The sequence below is a fragment of a genome, unplaced genomic scaffold, assembly GCF_019419815.1.
Source record: "Pyrus x bretschneideri cultivar Hongxiangsu unplaced genomic scaffold, Pyrus_bretschneideri_v1 Contig19, whole genome shotgun sequence".
NCBI lineage: Eukaryota > Viridiplantae > Streptophyta > Magnoliopsida > Rosales > Rosaceae > Pyrus > Pyrus x bretschneideri.
In genome coordinates this window covers 5899971-5918069 of record NW_025999490.1, presented here as the reverse complement: position 1 = coordinate 5918069, position 18099 = coordinate 5899971, and the positions used below count along the sequence as shown (strand labels likewise).

At 39.6% G+C, this 18099-nt stretch overlaps 2 protein-coding genes across 2 annotated transcripts; both read left to right on the top strand.

Moving 5' to 3' along the window:
• The first annotated feature begins 520 nt into the window (after positions 1-520).
• On the top strand, positions 521-4530 carry LOC125476377. The gene is made up of 6 exons (XM_048582398.1): positions 521-675; positions 881-1871; positions 1973-2160; positions 3321-3357; positions 3494-3558; positions 3654-4530. The coding sequence occupies exons 1-6, from the start codon at positions 578-580 to the stop codon at positions 4120-4122; spliced, it is 1848 nt and encodes a 615-aa protein (XP_048438355.1). The 5' UTR covers positions 521-577; the 3' UTR covers positions 4123-4530.
• Positions 4531-5355: 825 nt separating this feature from the next.
• LOC103957934 lies at positions 5356-15769 on the top strand. Its single transcript, XM_009370187.3, is given in 9 exon segments — positions 5356-5539; positions 6124-7230; positions 7325-7771; positions 10714-10854; positions 11581-11746; positions 11915-12658; positions 12661-13124; positions 13168-13907; positions 13909-15769. Coding segments are annotated over 9 exon segments (5409 nt in total). The 5' UTR covers positions 5356-5476; the 3' UTR covers positions 15446-15769.
• The last annotated feature ends 2330 nt before the right edge of the window (positions 15770-18099 follow it).

The following is an 18099-nucleotide window of genomic DNA, read 5'->3' as shown; positions in this document are numbered from 1 at the left end:
TAATAGAGATGAGACCCATATATATTAGTAGAGTCAACCTTTATTACAAAATGATGTAATTAATAGTACAATTAGATGATAAGTATAACATTATGAGCATCGCCGCATGCTCGGGCCATGACGGGCCCAACCAATGTTAACTGTTTACAACTTTAACATCTCTCCAACTTCATTAGTTTTGTTGTCTTGTTTGTATATTTAAATATAATTTGCTATTTATACATTTTAAAAACATTTTGAGGGAAAAAAAAAAAAAAAAGAGGGAATATCTTATAGTAGATTGCATAGGTCGGTCAATGATCGGACGGCCAGGACCAGCATCAGGGGAAAGACACTATCATCATCAAATAGTGAGCCCAATGAGCACTACGGACGGGAAAGAACGCAAGTGGTGAAATAGTTGTTCCGAGAGAAGCAGAGAGGCGATTTCAAGGTTCCCAAGCTTTTTCCCTCTGCTTCTTCTCCTCCAATCCAATCTCTGTCCTCGTCAATCCCAATCTCCCTATCAAAATCTACAAATTGAATCAAAGGGAAGATCTTGAGAGAGAAAGTAGAGAGAGAGGAGGGGGAGAGAAAGATGTCGAAGAAGAAAGTAAGTGGGAATACCATGACGCTCAAGGACTTCCATGGCGGTTCGATTCCCTCTGATCTCCCTCTCCCTTCTGCTCCTGGGGTGTAAGTCCTGTTTACCCTTTTCCCTGATTTTTATATATTTTGTTTTATCGGAAATTATGGAATTGAAAAAGCTTATTGCTTTTGATTCATATCTGTAAATCTCCGATTTTTGGATCTGGGTTTTGTAATTGCTTTGATTTTCGAGCGATGGATTGAAAAACCCTAGTTGATTTTCGCACCAATTTTGGATTTTTTTGATCTGCAGAGTTGTTAGGCCTACAGATCGTTCAACTTACGACCGACCCACCGCGTGGGGAAATCCTACGGGGCGGGCCGACCATCGTTCTCGACCCCACACGTCTCCAGCCACGAGGCATTTCGATGACAAGACTCCGTTTCTCACTCACCCCGTGCACATTGGCCGGAACTTTGATGAGGACGAGCGCAAGCCACTCGATGGTGGGTCGATGCCACGCCGGACCATCAGCGATGATAGCATTCGGGTTCCCCTGACCCGTGCCGAGCCCAAGCAGGCGTTTGTATCTGCAGGGGTGTCATCCGGCATGCAGGGGCGGGCTTCAGCACCGAAATCACCGAGGGTGGCCGTGAGTTCTTACTCAGAGAGGGTTAGCGAGACAGCTCATGTTGGAGGTAATTCGCAGAGCTCAGGTGGCAATGGCGGGCGTGGTGTTGGTGGGCCTTATCCAAATGCATGGACAATGAGGAAGGAGATGGCGGGTATATCTGAGCCGGTGCAATCTTCTGGGTCTGGACAAAGTGCTGTTCAAAAGTTGGCCCATGCCAGTGCACTCGATAAGGTGTCCTCGGGTAGATGGCAATCAAAGCCTTTAATCAATTATCAGACAAATATCGAGGTTGTTAGATCTCCCGAAACAGAGAGTGGATTGCATTCCAAGAGTTCTGGTAGTGATACTTACAAGAGGCCAGATGCGATTGTTGAAAAGGAATATTATGATGCAGCCATGGCAAGACACGCAGAAAGGGGTCTTCAAATTCATGATGGTGTTCAGCTACCTGTTTACGAGAGTTCTAGGGCTCCGATTAATTCAGATCTTAGAGAAAGGAGGCCAACTGTTTATAACAACAGGGTTCAACCTGCTCCATCTGATGGAAAATTTGGCCTGGCTGACGTGCAGGCCGCAGCGTCTTCAGAACCTGTAGAGCGACCCAAGTTGAAGTTACTTCCAAGAACAAAGCCACTGGAGGGTTTGGAAGCTCCAGTTGTTAATGCACAGGTATTGACATGGTTGTCAAAGTGTGTTATAGAGATTCTTGGGTCTATGGGGTTCCACCTTGCACTGAATGCACTAAATTCTCATTGTTTGGTTGATTATAGGAGTCCCAGAGGGTGACTGAGTCCGTCCAGGTGGAAACTGTCAATGAAGCGTATGGATATATGAATGCTCCAAAACCAGAGTCAGCAGGCTCTGATGGTGGCAAACTGGCAGTGGACCATCTAAAATTGAATTTAAAGCCCCGATCTCAGCCTCCTGAACACTTGGAACTAAATGCCAAAAGAGACAGGTATGCAATGGTTTTGATTGTGGTTTCCTTTCTAGTCTATCTCTTTTCTTGCTAAAAAAAAAAAAAAAAAATTTAGAGGATGAATGCAGTGGCTTGAATATGTGTGAAAAAGTAGAGATCTTTTCTCCATAACAATTCAAAAATTTATCTGCTCAAAATAATTGGAGGCTTCATGGCAATTTTTGTATGTTGTATCACTATGTTAATTCAAAAGGTTTTAGTTGTTAATTTTGGGCTGGGAATTTGGTTTGAGGTCTGGGAGCTTGGTTAGGTTCAATTCGTCGTCGTCTGAAATTTGAGCATATTTTGGAAGAGTTGGATAGTTTTGAGACTTTCTCGACTTTGGGTCGTATTTCTGGTCCTTTTGCCGTTGTTTTGCTTGTTGTAGGCGTAGGGCCTTTGGCCCCTTTCTGGTTCTGTTCTATGGAAATTATGATATTTAGCCCAACAATTAAAAACTAAATGAAATTCTTGGCACAGTATAAAAAGTAAAATTGTTTCAATTTGCTTGTTTAGTTAACCACTAGATATCATATACTCTACTTTGATTACACTTTTGCTTCATAGAAGTGAATATATTTTCGCGGTTGTTGCTCCAAAAAAGGTTGGCTTGATTTGAGGCCATAATTATTGCTTTTTAGAACTCTTTAGGCCATTGAAACAATCCCATGGGTTGGTTATGTTACGTACATTTTCTGGATACAGCATAAGTAATGTTTTAACTGTGTTGTGTATATATTTTTATTTAGGGAAAAATTTAAAATCTTGTTTTCCACTTTTGTTCCACAGAATTTGCAATGAAGTCAATATTGTCTCTTATATATGTTTTATTTTCCTGACTTCTAGATGAAGATGTGCACAATTGTTGCTCTCAGAATCTAGTAATTCTGTTTTGTTTTATGGTTACATGAATATTTGAACCTAAATCTACTATCCCCGAACCCACCTCCTCTCGCACTATTCTGCTTATGCAATTTGGGTTTGGAGTCCAGCAGCTATTAGAGAAGCATCGATTGCATTTGTAGCATGACAGAAACATTACCCTTCCACTCTTACTTCTTGGTGGCGTTTGCAATAGAATATGCGCTTGTTGTTCTTAATATTGGGTCTATACATTGATACTTGCAAGTAACATAAAATGAAATCCGTGATTGATGCAGAGTTGCATTATTTGGTGGTGCTCGCCCACGAGAACTGGTGAGTTTTTAATCCAAGATTTGATATTTCAGTTCCATTTGGTCATGACCATTGCCTAATAGTACTATTGTCTTGATTTAATGCTGGTGGTGGTTTCGTGTCCCATTCCTGAAACCTTTTTCTGTCCGTATATCAGGTATTGAAGGAGCGAGGGGTTGATGATGTGATCAACAATCCTGACACAGCTCAGCATTCTGACAAGTAGTGACTTATTCTCTATCTCAGAAATTTTCTGTTATATAAGTTTGGAAATTTGGGTATTTTTACTTACGAACAAAAATAACTGTTGTTTGAAGGGTTGAACATCAAGTTACCAGGCCTGATAGAGTTACTGTGCACGCAAATCCTTCTCGCCACAGTGAGAAAGCTGAGCATCATCCTTTTGATCAGAGGACTGGAAAGAAATTTGATAGGAGGGATAATCGGGTAGATGTTGAGAAAATCGATATGCAGAAGAAGAACTGGCGTAATGACAGTAGGAGGAACAATAGAGAGCCTGAGAGACCGCAGCAACAGTCAGAGAGGCCGCCATCACCAGAGACCTGGCGGAAGCCTGAACAGCCAACACCATCTTCCCCTGATGCTGTTGGCCTGATGCATGGGAAAGCGGCTTCAGCCCTTGAGCTTGCCCAAGCATTTTCCAGATCAGTCTCCGATCCAAAATTAGCTGATCGATTTGCCGGCCAAAGGGGCATTCCTGGCCGCGCCCAGCCTTTTTCTCGGCTGATGGGCCCAACTCCAAGGCCTCAGATAAATGGTTACTAAATGCTCGAGTGTTTCCTGCTCCCATTTCGACATCACTTCGTGGTATAGAGATTCAGAGTTTTGCTGGCGAACTTGCTTGTTTCAAGTAGCTGGGACAACAAGCAGGCCGACCAAGCCACATACGCTTGTGAGTCCCTGCGTTCACCAGAATTGTTCCAGTTTCCTGAGAATAGTTATTGCCATACAAAATTGGTTGCAATCATCTAGCCCGAGAGGTGTCTTATCCCTACAACTCATCTCATTGTGTTCTCTATTTGTCTTTTCATTTTCGTGGTTCCGATGGCACCATTGTAGAACTGTATTTTCCTCCCCTTAAGTGGAAAAAGAGTGTTCTGTTGCCTACGAGGCCAGTTGTAGCAAGAGTTTACGATACGGATTCTTGGTTTAAGGAGTGTTCTTTTAATTTCATTCCTTCCCTTCCTTTTCCCCTAAAAAGGGTTCGGAGAAGTGTTCATCGACTCTCGTTAGTTTGATAATTTTCAGAAAGTTACTCTGTTAAGCATGTTCTTCTCCTGATTGTAGTCCCGATTTAAAGTAAAAATCGACATCAAAGAACTCGTTAACTGTTAGCTTTACACTCGGAGACAATCTGCGATATCTCTTTTTGTATACACACTTGTCTCAATCTCGCTCGTCAAGTGATTAAAAAGTTGATTTACGTTGCATTCTCTTGGTTTAACCTTCCAAGTTGTCTGAAATAACAGCTGAGAACATCGTTTTTGACCAGAGACCAAGTCTTCACTTGCCCGAATTTGTTTTGTGGGCTCCCAGCATCCACTAAAAGAGAGAATTGATGGCGATTTAGGGTAGAAAAAGAAAAGGGCGTAGGACAAGAACAGTGACGAAATTAGCTGCATGAGTCACGGAGAATAAAATAATCAGACTTTGGATCATAAACTTCTACTGCTTTACTTATTAAAAAGTATGCTTAGTTTGAGAAAATATATCTTGTAACTGGTTGTATATTTTATTATATTTATCTCGCTTATTAGGTGCGGAAAATATACAGAAGAAAATTTACCTTGTAACTGATATTTAAATATATATATATATATATATATATATATATATATTATTGTGTTTATCTCGCTTGTCTCAGGAGAGATCGAAACAGTGGACAAAGGTGGATAATTATTCGTTTTCTTGGAAGATTCTCTTGCTTCTTATTATTCCCTCCATTGTCTTTTCACTTCTCTATGATCATTGATGTCATGTGCCAAAAAAAACAGCAGCTTCAAACCCAGCACTTTCAACTATTCTATTTTTTGGGTCAATCTGAAGAGTGAAATGTTTCCCAGACTCCATATGTAATGCTTTGAGTCAAGATTCTCATTTTCCTGTGTGTTTCTGAAAAATGGGAGGTTGCTGCGATCTTCAAGTAGACGTCAATGGCGAAGAAGTTTTCATGGTGGACAAGGTAAATCTTCTTTTCTCCGGCTGTTTGCTCCGTAATCATTCATATCTGCTCAAGTTTGTGAACGAAGACAATCGAGATTTTGTAACTACTTTCAGTTCTTCATTTTTTGTTGGTAATTTTGCTGTTTTAGTTTTATCAATCCTATTTTTCTCCTCCTTTGCAACATGTTCTTAAATTTTGTCGAGTAGTATTCATATCGTCACGCCTGTCACGCTTCGTTATCTTGTTTCCATTCATTTTATCCTCAATAATTTTCACCCGGGTAGTAGTCATGCAGGCCTCGTGAAACGGATATTTCTAATTTCCGCCATTGAATCGCATCGTCTATAGGACCACCCAAAAATTTAAATCTCGACAGCGAACGACCTCTCACAAAATGTTCTTCTGGGTTCCATCAGTTTTTGTTCTCGAAATATCTGACAAAGTTTTCTTGTCTTGTTCATTAATGAAGAAATGATAGTATGCATGCGTTTCTTGTCTTTCCCTTACTATTCTCTCTCTTGTCTCTTTTCGAGAGAGACACTAGTTTGCAACAACTTGATATTCTGATAAAATTTTCTCTGAATTCGTGTACACGTTTGCAGAAAACATTGGCGTCTTACTCTGGTAGATTTAGAAAATTGTTTGGTAAACTGACTGGAGCGTCGAGGTGCCTAAAAGTGATATTCCATGACTTTCCTGGAGGCGCAGAGGGTTTTGAGCTCATGGCAAGGTTTTGTTACAACAATGGAAGAATTGAGATAACTCCCTCGAACATTGTCCTACTGTTCTGCGTCGCGCATTTCATGGAGATGGGAGGCGATGGTGATGGCTCTGGAAGACCGAACATACTGTCTCAAACCGAAAAATCTCTTGAAGGGATCAGCTTTTGGACATGGTCTAACCTTGTGGTAGCTCTAAAGCAATGCCAAGATTTACTTCCCGCCTTAAATTTATCGTCAGTATTGCACAAGCTCCTAGACTCCATCATAGCCAAGCTTTTTTCGCCGTATGTTACAAGCACTTATGCTTCTTCGTCAGAAGATTTAAGTTTTCGGTTTTCAAGTGGAAGGAGCAGTTATAGTCCGAAAACTGACTGCTCAAGAAAAACATGGTGGGTGGAAGACCTTATGTTCTTGAACACCGATTTACTCGAGAAGGTGGTAAGAAGGATGATATTCCAGGAGCTCGACCATACCACAATTTTCAAGTTTCTCTTCCATTATCACCAATCTAAGTCTATCGGTGCCACGCGAGGTGAGAAGCGTAAAATCACAGAAGTAGTTATCGGTCTGCTTTTTCTGCTAGACCGAAGCTTTCTTTCTGTCAAAGGCTTATTCAAGATATACCAAGCGGCTATGTGCCTGAGAGTTAGCAAAAAGTCTGTAAACAAGTTAGTGAACTTGATAGGTTGTCAGCTGGATCAAGCAACAATTGATTTTCTACTCGTTCCATCTCCGCGCACCAAGAAGTATGTATACGATGTGAGTTTGGTTTTGAAGTTAGTGAAGTCATTTCTACTTGAAGGGGGAGACCGTGTATCTCAAAGTCGCTTAAAAAGTGTCGCGAAGTTGATGGATTCATACCTTGCAGAAGTAGCACCAGATTCTCACCTGAATCCTTCAAAATTCGAAGCATTAGCCACGATGCTGCCACATTCTGCACGAGAATCTCACGACAGACTTTACCAAGCAATTGATGCATATTTTAAGGTATGCTACTTTAAAAAAAAAAAAAAATGCATGAAGCATGATCTGCATTGTTTTAATATTGCGAAATCGAGTACTGATTTAGTATTCTATGCAGCGTCGTGCTGATTTGTTCAGGGAGGAGAAGATGAGTATCTGTTGTGCACTGAACTACGAAAGGCTCTCAACGGAAACTTTAAAACATCTCGCTCAAAATTCGAAGTTTCCTCCAAGAAAAGCAGTTGAAGCTTTCGCTACGGAGCAATTAAAACTCCGAAGCTTATTTCATGAAGCTTACAATCTCAAGACTTTAGACTCCTTGTTCATTGACGCAGGTAAAGAAATTAGGGACGAGAAAGAGGAGAGTGAGCAGATGATTCCATTTTCCACGAAGAAACTCGATCTCCCAACAGAGACTCGGAAGCGTAGAGCAGATTTGCAGAGCATGCAATGGAAGGCATCGGAGTTCGGCGTTTGTGGCACGATGGAGATGAAGATGACTGGTGCATTGAACTTAAGATTGTCCTTTAGGGGAAGTACTCGATACTTGCCTACACTCTTTCCATAATGCAAGTCGAAAACTTTAGTTGTTTTTATGGAATCTGTTATTGGCATTCCAAATACCCATTATGCGTTATATCTTCTTCTAAAAACAAAGAAGGTAAGAGTGTTGACGACTATTTTAGAGTGCTAACAACAATTTTTTTTTTTTAAATTGTTATTGTTACTTCAAAAATCTCATTGTTCTCTTCACAAAAGTATTTTTTTTTTCCTAAATATAGAAAAATTGGAGTACACAATGAGAACTTTGAAGTACCAATAACATTTTTTTTTAATTTCTACTGTATATATACTCTGGCAAAAAGGGTTTATGTCAAAGCAAAATTATGTAAATTCTTCAGCTTCTTCCAAAAGTACCAAATAGCTAAAAAGGTTTATTCAAAGTCAAAGCAAAATTATGCAAATTCTTCAGCTTCTTCTAAAAGTTCCAAGAGTTTGGCATGTGTTGAACTTTTTAACACATTAAAATATCCCATGATTCAAAGGGCATAACAATAGCTTGTTGGACAAGGGTAATAGTCAAAATTAAATTTGTAAATCATATGACATGACTGTTGATTGAATTAATAGTATTGGTTACTGTGCTTATTTTTTATCATTAAATTTCGAGTCTAGTCGTAGCAAAAGCGCGGAATCAGAGTCTAGTCGTAGCAAAAGCGCGGAATCAGCGAACAATTTAGCAAGGGAACGGATGTTGGGGGGCTCATTAACCCAACTTTACAACCATAAACCATTCTATTATACTCGTAGAGACAAGTAACTGAGGTTGTAGAAACCAAAGCATTTTAAAAAAAAAAATTAAAAGGGGACCAACAGATAATGAAGTCACGATAATTCATTTTTGCGAGACTAATGAATCGAACTTAAGACCAACCGTGTTGAATACAGATCTAGAATTCGTCTTAACCACTAGACCACTTTATGGTGGTTGAAACCAAAGCATTTTTTACCATGACTATTTGTTTATGGAAAAGGCAGCAAATTAGTTTTCTAATCACTTTATTAGTCAATGATTAACAACGTCTTCTCCTCAGCCAGTCATAGCGGTAAAAAAGTAGGAAAAATGGAATGGGGTTGCGTGAGCCATATAAATGCAGGCCTTGCAACCAAGAAAACTGGTGCTTTTTTGAATCAAGTAAGAACTCCAAGGACCAACATTTTTGAGACGATCACTGCATCTTTGTTTTTGGAGAGCCAGAAACAAAAAACATTTTTGATTAATGTGAGATTAGTGTTGTAGTCTTCCAACTTGTTGGATGAAGTGTGCATTTAATGAATGCTTAAGCCAAGAAGCTTTTACTTTGAGGAGATCATGTAGTTTTGTATGTTTTCAAATTTACATTGTCTAGCTTTTCTTATAGCATTTTTTTAGTTTTAAATCGGCCTAAGCGGCTGCTTAGGCGGTGCTAAACGCTGCAAGGTGGAGTTTCGTTGCGTTTTGTGCAAAATGGTCACTAAAATTGAGGAGCGACTAGACGGTCTAGGTGGCATGCTAGGCCGTTTCAAGTTGTTTTTATTCACTAATTAAATTAAAGTGGGTAAGAGCATCTCCAAAGGAGATGTCAAATATAATATGTCAAAATTTTATTTGATGGCTGATGTGGCAAATTGAATACAAGTGCTAAATTCTCTTATTTTCCAATATGTCAAATATTTATTTTATTATTTTATTGGGCTTAGAGTTACATTAACTATTAAAAAATAATCAAAATTAGTTGTAATTTTTATTCTATTGTTTGTTAATGGGATCCATGTATTAAAAAATTCAATTAAATATATTTGACTCTTTCTTTGTTTGCTGTAAAAAAAGGCAGCTATAAAGTAAGGAGTCAAATGACATATCTATTGGAGAACACCTAAATGTCTTTTAATCCTATTTGGCATATTTGACATCTCCTTTAGAGATGTTCCAACGCGTAACATACAGAATTTGTTAAATTAATTCAGTTGTGAAAACTGTTCTTATATTTGTAATTTGCTAATTTGCTTACTAAGCTTATTGGCTTTAGTGCATTTCATCCTTATTTTATTCCCAATACAAGTATAGGTTTTTTTTATTTTATTTTAATTTTTATTTTTTTGTAATCTAAATAGACACTTATTTATCCGATATGATAATAAACTTATATAAATCTTCTTAGACCTCGCCTAAGCACAAGATCCTAACCTACTGTCCAACTAGTGTCTAACATATATAGAACTTTGAGTATTTTGCACTCATAGTCTCCTAGTCTCCTAAGTCCAAATACTCTTTTCCATGGAACAAACCCACCACCTCCACCCGCCACAGTGCCACCACCTCCTCTCCCACTTCTTAGGGGACAATACAATACCAGTCAACTAATTCTGCCACCTTCGCTTCCACCTGGCGGCTGCTATAGCCACACCGCTTCGACTATAATATGAGTAGACAAAATAATTGAGATCAATAGGCCTAAGATATAATATTAACAAATGCACGTGTTAAACCCTCTGTGGACCTAGATAAGTTGCTGGGCTTTGTGTCCTCACCATGGGCCTCAAATGAATGGTAAACCAAAAATCTATAATGGGCCTCATGAAAGCCCAATTAGACCTAAAGACCGGGCTGTTACATTTGCACCGAGTCTCTTCCTCCGACGTCGTTTCATAAAAAAAAACTAAAAATTTGTCCAACTCCCACCGAACGAGTCCTCGTCGTCATCGTCGAGGCCTCAAACTGTCGCTGTCAGATTACCCGCGTTGCAAACGCTGTTTTGATGCGTCTTCTAACCCAACGTGACATCGTCGTCGTCGTCAAATCAGTTTTCCTTTCCCTTCTTGATTCATCAAACCCATCAGATTGATTAATTATTTATTATTTGTGGGTATCAAAGCTTAAGATCCGTGAGAAAGTTAAAGCTGGGAAAAAAAAATTCAGAGAAATTCGATTTTTTTTTTTATAATGGTTTTTCGGTTATTAATTGATTGATTCGGAAAAATCGGAGCGGAAAGATGTTGGAGAAGATCGGGCTGCCGCCGAAGCCGTCACTGAGAGGGAATACTTGGGTGGTTGACGCCTCACACTGCCAGGGATGTTCCTCTCAGTTCACCTTCATCAATCGCAAGGTTCACTTCTTCTTCTGCCCCTCTCGATCCAATGAGCCATCTGTGAATTCTTTACTAATTTTTGTATTTCTTCAGTTTTCGATTTTTGGGTGCCGAAAGATTGCTGCTTTCTTTGTTTTATATGTGGATTCGACCAAGATTGGGATTCTTCGATTCTTGGCCTTCCGTTTTGAACGTTGTGGGGAATCATAGGCTGTCTGTTTTCAATGTTTTGGAAAGAATGGTGATTGTATTTTTGTGTTGTAAAGATACAGGATTGTTTAGTAAAAGATTGGAATGGGGATTTACGGTTTGTGTTGTGCTAAAAATTGGTTTAATGATGTACACTTAGGACTCTTTTTAGGATTGTTTCTGTAGGAAGCACTTTTGCTCATAAGTACTATTGCTAGAAGTGGTTTTATTTGAAGTGCATCGAAGTTCCAAGTGCTTCCTAGGGGTGTTTCTACATTTAAGTTTTTCTCGCAAACATAGTGAGAACCGCTTTTTGATTTGCCAGAATGTGCTGTTTTGCCGCTCTTGAAGGAGTTGCAAACAGGCACATAAGTCTCTTTGCCTAGTGGTACAAAACTGTAGTAGAGGACTGTCTATGAAACTTAATCTTATTTAGTGTTCTGATATGATTCGATGTGATAATCTTATTTAATGTTCTGATATGATTCGATCTAATATTTCTTATGTAGTCTCTTATCAGTCCCGTACTTGACAATATACATTTTGGAATTTCAGCATCATTGTAGGAGGTGTGGTGGCTTGTTTTGCAACAGTTGCACCCAGCAAAGAATGCTCTTACGTGGGCAAGGTGATTCGCCTGTGCGTATATGTGACCCTTGTAAAAAGCTAGAAGAAGCAGCACGCTTTGAGAGATATGGACACAAGAGTAGAGCTGTGAGAGGTACCATCTTTGACTTCTTCTAAGGTTGTCAGTAGTTCAGTTGTGCATTGAACATTTTTGTTCAGTCACTGGTTGTGCTAGTTATGTCTTTCTGCCACATGCTTTTTTGTTTAACTACTCTGCCCTATAATTTTACCTTGTGTATCAAACGTATAACCTTCTGTGCAGGCAGTTCAAAGTTGACATCAAATCATGAGGATGAAGTTTTGGACGAGATTCTCGGTAGTGACAGAAAGGAATTAGGACAAGAGTCAAATAGTAATGTGGTTTCCAGTATGCAGAGAGCCGCTAGTAGTGCATCATGTTCAAATATTCAACAAAATTCCAGCCACGAGGGGGTGGGAGAAATACATAGAAGTCTTTCTGTTGATGAGCCTAATTTACAGAGTGGTGGTGGATCTGCTTCTCCTGAGGAATTGCGTCAGCAAGCTTTGGATGAGAAAAAGAAGTATAAAGCCCTTAAAGGAGAAGGGAAGTCTGCGGAAGCATTAAGAGCCTTTAAGAGAGGGAAGGAGCTTGAGAGGCAGGCTGATGCATTGGAAATATCTTTGAGAAAAGAGCGTAGAAAGGTTTTACTCTCTGCTAATGTGGTGGAGAGCCAGATTAAAGATGGGCCTTCCGAATCTGGAAGAAGAAATAAGGTCACTCCTTCAGTGGGTAAAGAAAAAGATGATCTTTCTGCTGAGCTTAAAGAACTAGGATGGTCCGATATGGATCTCCTTGATGAAAACAAAAAGCAAGCAAGTCTGAGTTTGGATGGTGAACTTTCTTCTCTTTTGGGAGAGGTCTTACAAAAGACCAATAAAAACAAAGGTACTAGGGCCATTGACAAAACCCAGGTTGTTGCACTTAAAAAGAAGGCTCTCATGCTGAAGCGTGAGGGGAAACTTACAGAAGCTAAGGAGGAACTAAAAGAGCTAAAGTCCTAGAGAAGGAACTTGAGGAACAGGAATTCTTGGCTGAGGCTGAAGAATCTGATGATGAGATATCTGTGTTGATTCGTGGTATGGATGATGACAAACAGGAAGAATTTTCAATTCAGTGTGAGCAGGAGGATGGCTTTAATTTTGATCATCTTATTAGTGCTTCTGATGATCTGGATGGTCATTTCGAAGTGACAGATGAGGATATGGAGGACCCAGAAATAGCTGCTGCTTTACAATCTTTAGGATGGTCTCAAGATTCTAATAATGCGGAAACTTCTCCCCAGATTGCTGCCGTTGACAGGGAAGCTCTATTAAGCGAAATTCAATCATTAAAAAGAGAGGCGGTTAATCATAAACGGGCTGGTAATGTTCAAGAGGCAATGGCGCAGCTAAAGAGGGCAAAACTACTTGAAAGGGACCTTGAAAGCCTTGAGTCTCAAGAGGGCAATGTTGCAAATGATCGTGCGGACAATGCATAAACAAACTGCTGATAAGTCGTCCAAGTCATTTATGGTGGATGATGGAAATATTAGTACAATGGAACGTACGGACTCCAAACCTGCAAGGAAGAGTAAATTAATGATTCAGAAAGAGCTTCTGGGCTTAAAAAAGAAAGCCCTTTCTCTAAGAAGGGAAGGACGATTAAATGAGGCTGACGAAGAATTGAAGAAGGGCAGGGTTCTTGAACAGCAGCTTGAAGAGCTAGAGAATGGTTCTGTACAGAAGGCAATGCCTGGGACTGTTGGCAATAAAGTCCCAGATTTGGCACATGAGCTTCCCAATGTCTCTGAAAGTCTGCCAGTTGCAGACGAGGAAGGAGAAAATGTAACAGATCAGGATATGCATGATCCAGCATATCTTTCTATGCTAAAGAATTTGGGTTGGAATGATGATGATAATGAAGGGACCAACTCGTCGTTGGAACCTTCTAAGCAAACAGATAATCTCTCCATGAAGGTCAGTGCACCCTCTGCACCTCAAGCCCCGGCTAATGTCCCAGCTGGAGGATCAAGGAGAAGCAAAGCTGAGATTCAGAGGGAACTCTTAGGGTTGAAAAGGAAAGCTCTTGCTCTGAGGCGCCAGGGAGAGACCGAGGATGCAGAAGAACTGCTAAAAAAGGCGAAAGCACTAGAGGGCCAGATGATGGAGATGGAAGCACCCAAGGAAGATATCACTGAACCTCCTCCTAATAGTGTTGAGGAGGAAGGAGATGGAGGTAATGTAACAGGGAAATAGTATGCAGGACCCAGAACTTTCCTCAGAGGGAACTTCCTTTTCCAAGCCAGCCGTTTCTGCACCAAGAAATAAGGGTGCAATCCAAAGGGAACTTCTGGATTTAAAAAGAAAGGCTCTTGTCTTTAGACGGAAGGGAGAAACCAAAGAAGCTGAGGAAGTTTTGAGAATGGCAAAAGTGCTAGAGATTCAAATTGAAGAGATGGAAGCCCCAAAGGATTTGAGTCTGCATGATGATTCAAGGGAAGAGAAATCTGAGAATTTCGGATTACTAATTAACACTGAAAAGCCAGGGAATTTGAAGCATGATACAGATGTTAGAAGGTTTACTGAGGCGGCAATGGGTCCAATTGACAGAGTAGTTATGTTGTCAGCAAGGAATTCTGAGTCTGTTCCTCTATCCTCACAGTTAGCTAAAGGAAACCAACCATTACCAGTGGAATTGGGTACTTCGGGCGAAAATTATTTTCCAGATGACCAAAGAGCAGCCAAAGGCGTTAGTCATATTTCTGCACCTGTCCAATCTGGAAACTTAGTGGATTTGTTGACGGGGGATGACTGGAGAAGTTCTCAAAGGCCTGCTGAAAAACAAGATGACGGCCTAAAATTTGATTCTGTTGATTCGCTTACTGCCAGTCCTCCCGTTCAGTTGGGATCCCAGACATGTTCGAATATAAATGTAGGAAGCCAAAATAATAAATTTGATAAACAGGAAGATAAGCGAGATGTTAATGAAGCAACTTTGGTTCAGGAATCTGCTTCTCAGAGCAACCAAAGTGCCATTCGGCAAGAAATCCTGGGTTTCAAGAGGAGAGCATTAGCTTTAAAGAGAGAAGGGAAACTGACCGAAGCTCGTGAGGAACTAAAGCAGGCAAAGTTATTGGAGAAGCGTCTTGATGAAGGCAGTCCTCAGTCCAAAACTACTTCAAGTGAGGCGTCCAGTGCCACACAAAATACAACTGGCGAGCAGAGCCAACCCCAACCATTAGTGTCACGAGACATCCCATCTTCTAGCCAAAAGCATCACGGTTCACCATCCTCGGACCCAAAACCTTTGTCCAGTCGTGATCGCTTCAAGTTGCAACAGGAGTCTCTTGGCCACAAACGTCAGGCTATGAAGTTACGTAGGGAGGGTCGGATGGAAGAAGCAGAAGCCGAGTTTGAATTAGCCAAGGCACTTGAGAATCAGTTGGATGCGTCAGCTGCTCATGATTCCACAACCGTTGACAAAGTAGAATCAGTGGATAATGTCTCTGTTGAGGGGCTTCTTGATCCTCAACTACTGGCTGCCTTGAAAGAAATTGGAATTGAAAGTGCTAGTAATTTATCTCAAGGCCCGGAAAGACCAGAGCCTTCAAAAGTTAATGTTGGTAAGAACAATAACATAATCCAAGATAGAAGTCAGCTGGAAGAACAGATCAAGGCTGAGAAGGTAAAGGCGGTAAATTTGAAACGTGCTGGAAAACAAGCTGAGGCCTTGGATGCTCTTCGAAAGGCCAAGCTACTCGAAAAGAAGCTCAATTCTCCCTCCTCGAAGTGAACAAAATAAAAACCATCACCTTGGTAAGTTAGAAGATGAAGTTATTATATTGCTTACGAGCTATGGAACTCGATAGCTCTGTAAATGTTGTTGGTACGCAGAATTAGCCACGAAGCAGGATGCATGAGACATGTTTCGTTATGCTAGTTTGTACTCACTGGATAGGAACCGAAAATGTATCGTCTGTGTTGTAAAGGCACCTTTCCTGCCTGCTTAATTTCTTTCTTTTTGCCTTCTGTATGAGTTATCTCTGGAAGTTGTAAGAGGGTGAGGTTGACGAATGCTTTATCTGATCTTTTAGGTCATGATAAAATTGCTCGAGCAGGATCATCTTATTTATTCCATCAAAAAAAAAAAAAAAAAAAAAAGGTTTTTATCATAAATGATTCCTGAAAATTGACATACTCAATCAACAGTCTTTGAATTTAGAAATCAATTAATGTAGTTTCTGAATATGAGTGTTGTAAATCAATGTTGTTCTTCTGTTATATTTTCATCAAAACTTCGGTTAATGTGCTGACATGGCACACTTAGGGTCCCACATAAATTAAAATTTTGATAAATAATTAATTTTATATTCTGAAAATAATAACAAATGAATAAATTAAAAAAAAAAAAAAAAACGCTTCGTGAGAGGCTGTGACCTGTGAGCACCCAACCCAAGCACCAAGCCACCATCTTCCCCACCATGTTTTGCAGAAAGACACAATCTTTGAGACACCAGGAGGAGGGAAAGAGAGAGGTCGAAATCATGGGTTGGTTTCTTGCATGTTTTGGTTCTTCCAAAGACAGAAAAAAAAAAAAAAACGTAGGAGTAATCAGAGGGAGTAATGAGGAGAGTAGGGTGGTGTGCGGAAGGGATTACCGGATTGGGTCGGAGGGGGAAGTAGATCGTTCGATCTCCTCTGTTCTTTTTTTAATTTTCAAATTTGTTTAAAAGGAAGTGGTTGTTTGGATTTGCAGGAATTTGGATGGTGGTGGTTTGGATTTGCACGAATTTGGATTTGGATTTGCAAGGAGAGAGGAAGGGTGCATGAATTTGGATTTGCAGGGAGGAAGGAAGGGTGCAGGGATTTGGATTTACAGGGAGAGAGGAAGGGTCCAGGGAGGGAGGAAGGAAGGGTGCAGTGGAGTAGCGTGCTGACTCTATCTCGGGAGACCCTAACGACACCACGACTGCGCTCGACGTCGTGGACAGGGCAGCAGCTGCGCTGCAGACGGAGGGAGGAATCGGACCTCGCAATAGTGGACGTGGTTTGGCAAGAACAAGCTGGAGTAACTGGGAATATTTAATTCTACTAGGTCCCACATGTGCCATGTCAGCCATTAAGAGAAGTTTTGACGAAAATTTAACGGAAAGACCACTTCAGCAGTTATATTCAGAAATTACATTAATCGATTTTCAATTTAAAATATCATTTTGATTTGATAGATCAATTTCAATGATTATTTATGATAAAAATCCAAAAAAAAAAAAAACTATGAACTATAACTCATGTTTTCTCGTGTACTATCCCCGCATCGTTAACTTTTTTAAATATTGATAATAATACACGTATTTGACTCAATAAATAGTATGACCTGTAACATTTTCCTCGTTTCGCACGGAAAGGATTTCAGACACGTTCAATAAATGGTATGAGTTAACACTCACGACACGAGGACGAGGTTTACTCGGTTTTTGAAACTCATACAAATCTCATGGGAAAGATGTCGCAAAAATTCATCTCATTTTTACAAAAGGAACACTTGATTTTTTATTGTTTTAGCAAATTTTCGCAGCACCGTAAATTTCTAATTAAAGTTCATATAGAATATTTTGGTAATGTTTCTGGCTAGAATTTTTTATTAGGTTACGTATTTTTTGTTTAAAAAAAATGATTATATTTACATATCCCAAATTACTTCTCTCATATTTACATATCCCAAATTACTTCTCTCATATTTTTTTTTAATTTTTTAAATATTTTTTATCAAGTATTAGTTGTGTGTAGAAAATATTAAAAAATTAAAAAGATGTGGAAGAAATAAATTGGGGTATGTGAATATAATCTCTCTAAAATAAAAATACTTTTCGAACCTCATGAAATGGTTCGAACAGTTTCAAATGGCATATTTATTCAATACTTGGTTATTTTTGCTTGAAAAATGATAGTCATTTTTTTTTGGTTGAAAAAACTGCAGTTACATCGATGATCCTGTAGGGGACGCCTGAAGCCCGATTTAAACACAATCGAAAACGATAGCCTAACCCAACTCAAGGATATACAACGCATCTATTAGCATCATAATACTACGTTCTGCATGAAGTCTAACTAGTAGCAGATGCCTTAGAAATAACAACAACCTGCTTAATTATCGGGAATCCAGTTCAGTATACCAAGTGTTATAATATAAATAGTGATAAATTTGTTTTTTCAAGTATTCAACCACTTATATTTTGATAACCACTTATATTTTGACACATAATAGACTGGATCATGCTCCCGGAACACTCCTAAGTTGGATTTTACTTGATTTAAAAAAAAAAATAGTTACATAGATATTGAAAAAAACGAAAAAAATAATATTTATTATCTAAACCCACTGACCACGTTTTTCTTAATTAAGTTTCGTCAGCTTTTAGCCCAAAAATGTGCGGTGGATAGGGTTTT

Excerpts from the sequence above, each read along its gene's own strand:
- LOC125476377 (XM_048582398.1), top strand. The coding sequence starts at position 578 with ATGTCGAAGAAGAAAGTAAGTGGGAATACCATGACGCTCAAGGACTTC. Across the intron at positions 3,358-3,493 it reads GTGCTCGCCCACGAGAACTG|GTATTGAAGGAGCGAGGGGT; the intron begins GTGAGTTTTTAA and ends TCCGTATATCAG. Across the intron at positions 3,559-3,653 it reads ACAGCTCAGCATTCTGACAA|GGTTGAACATCAAGTTACCA; the intron begins GTAGTGACTTAT and ends TGTTGTTTGAAG.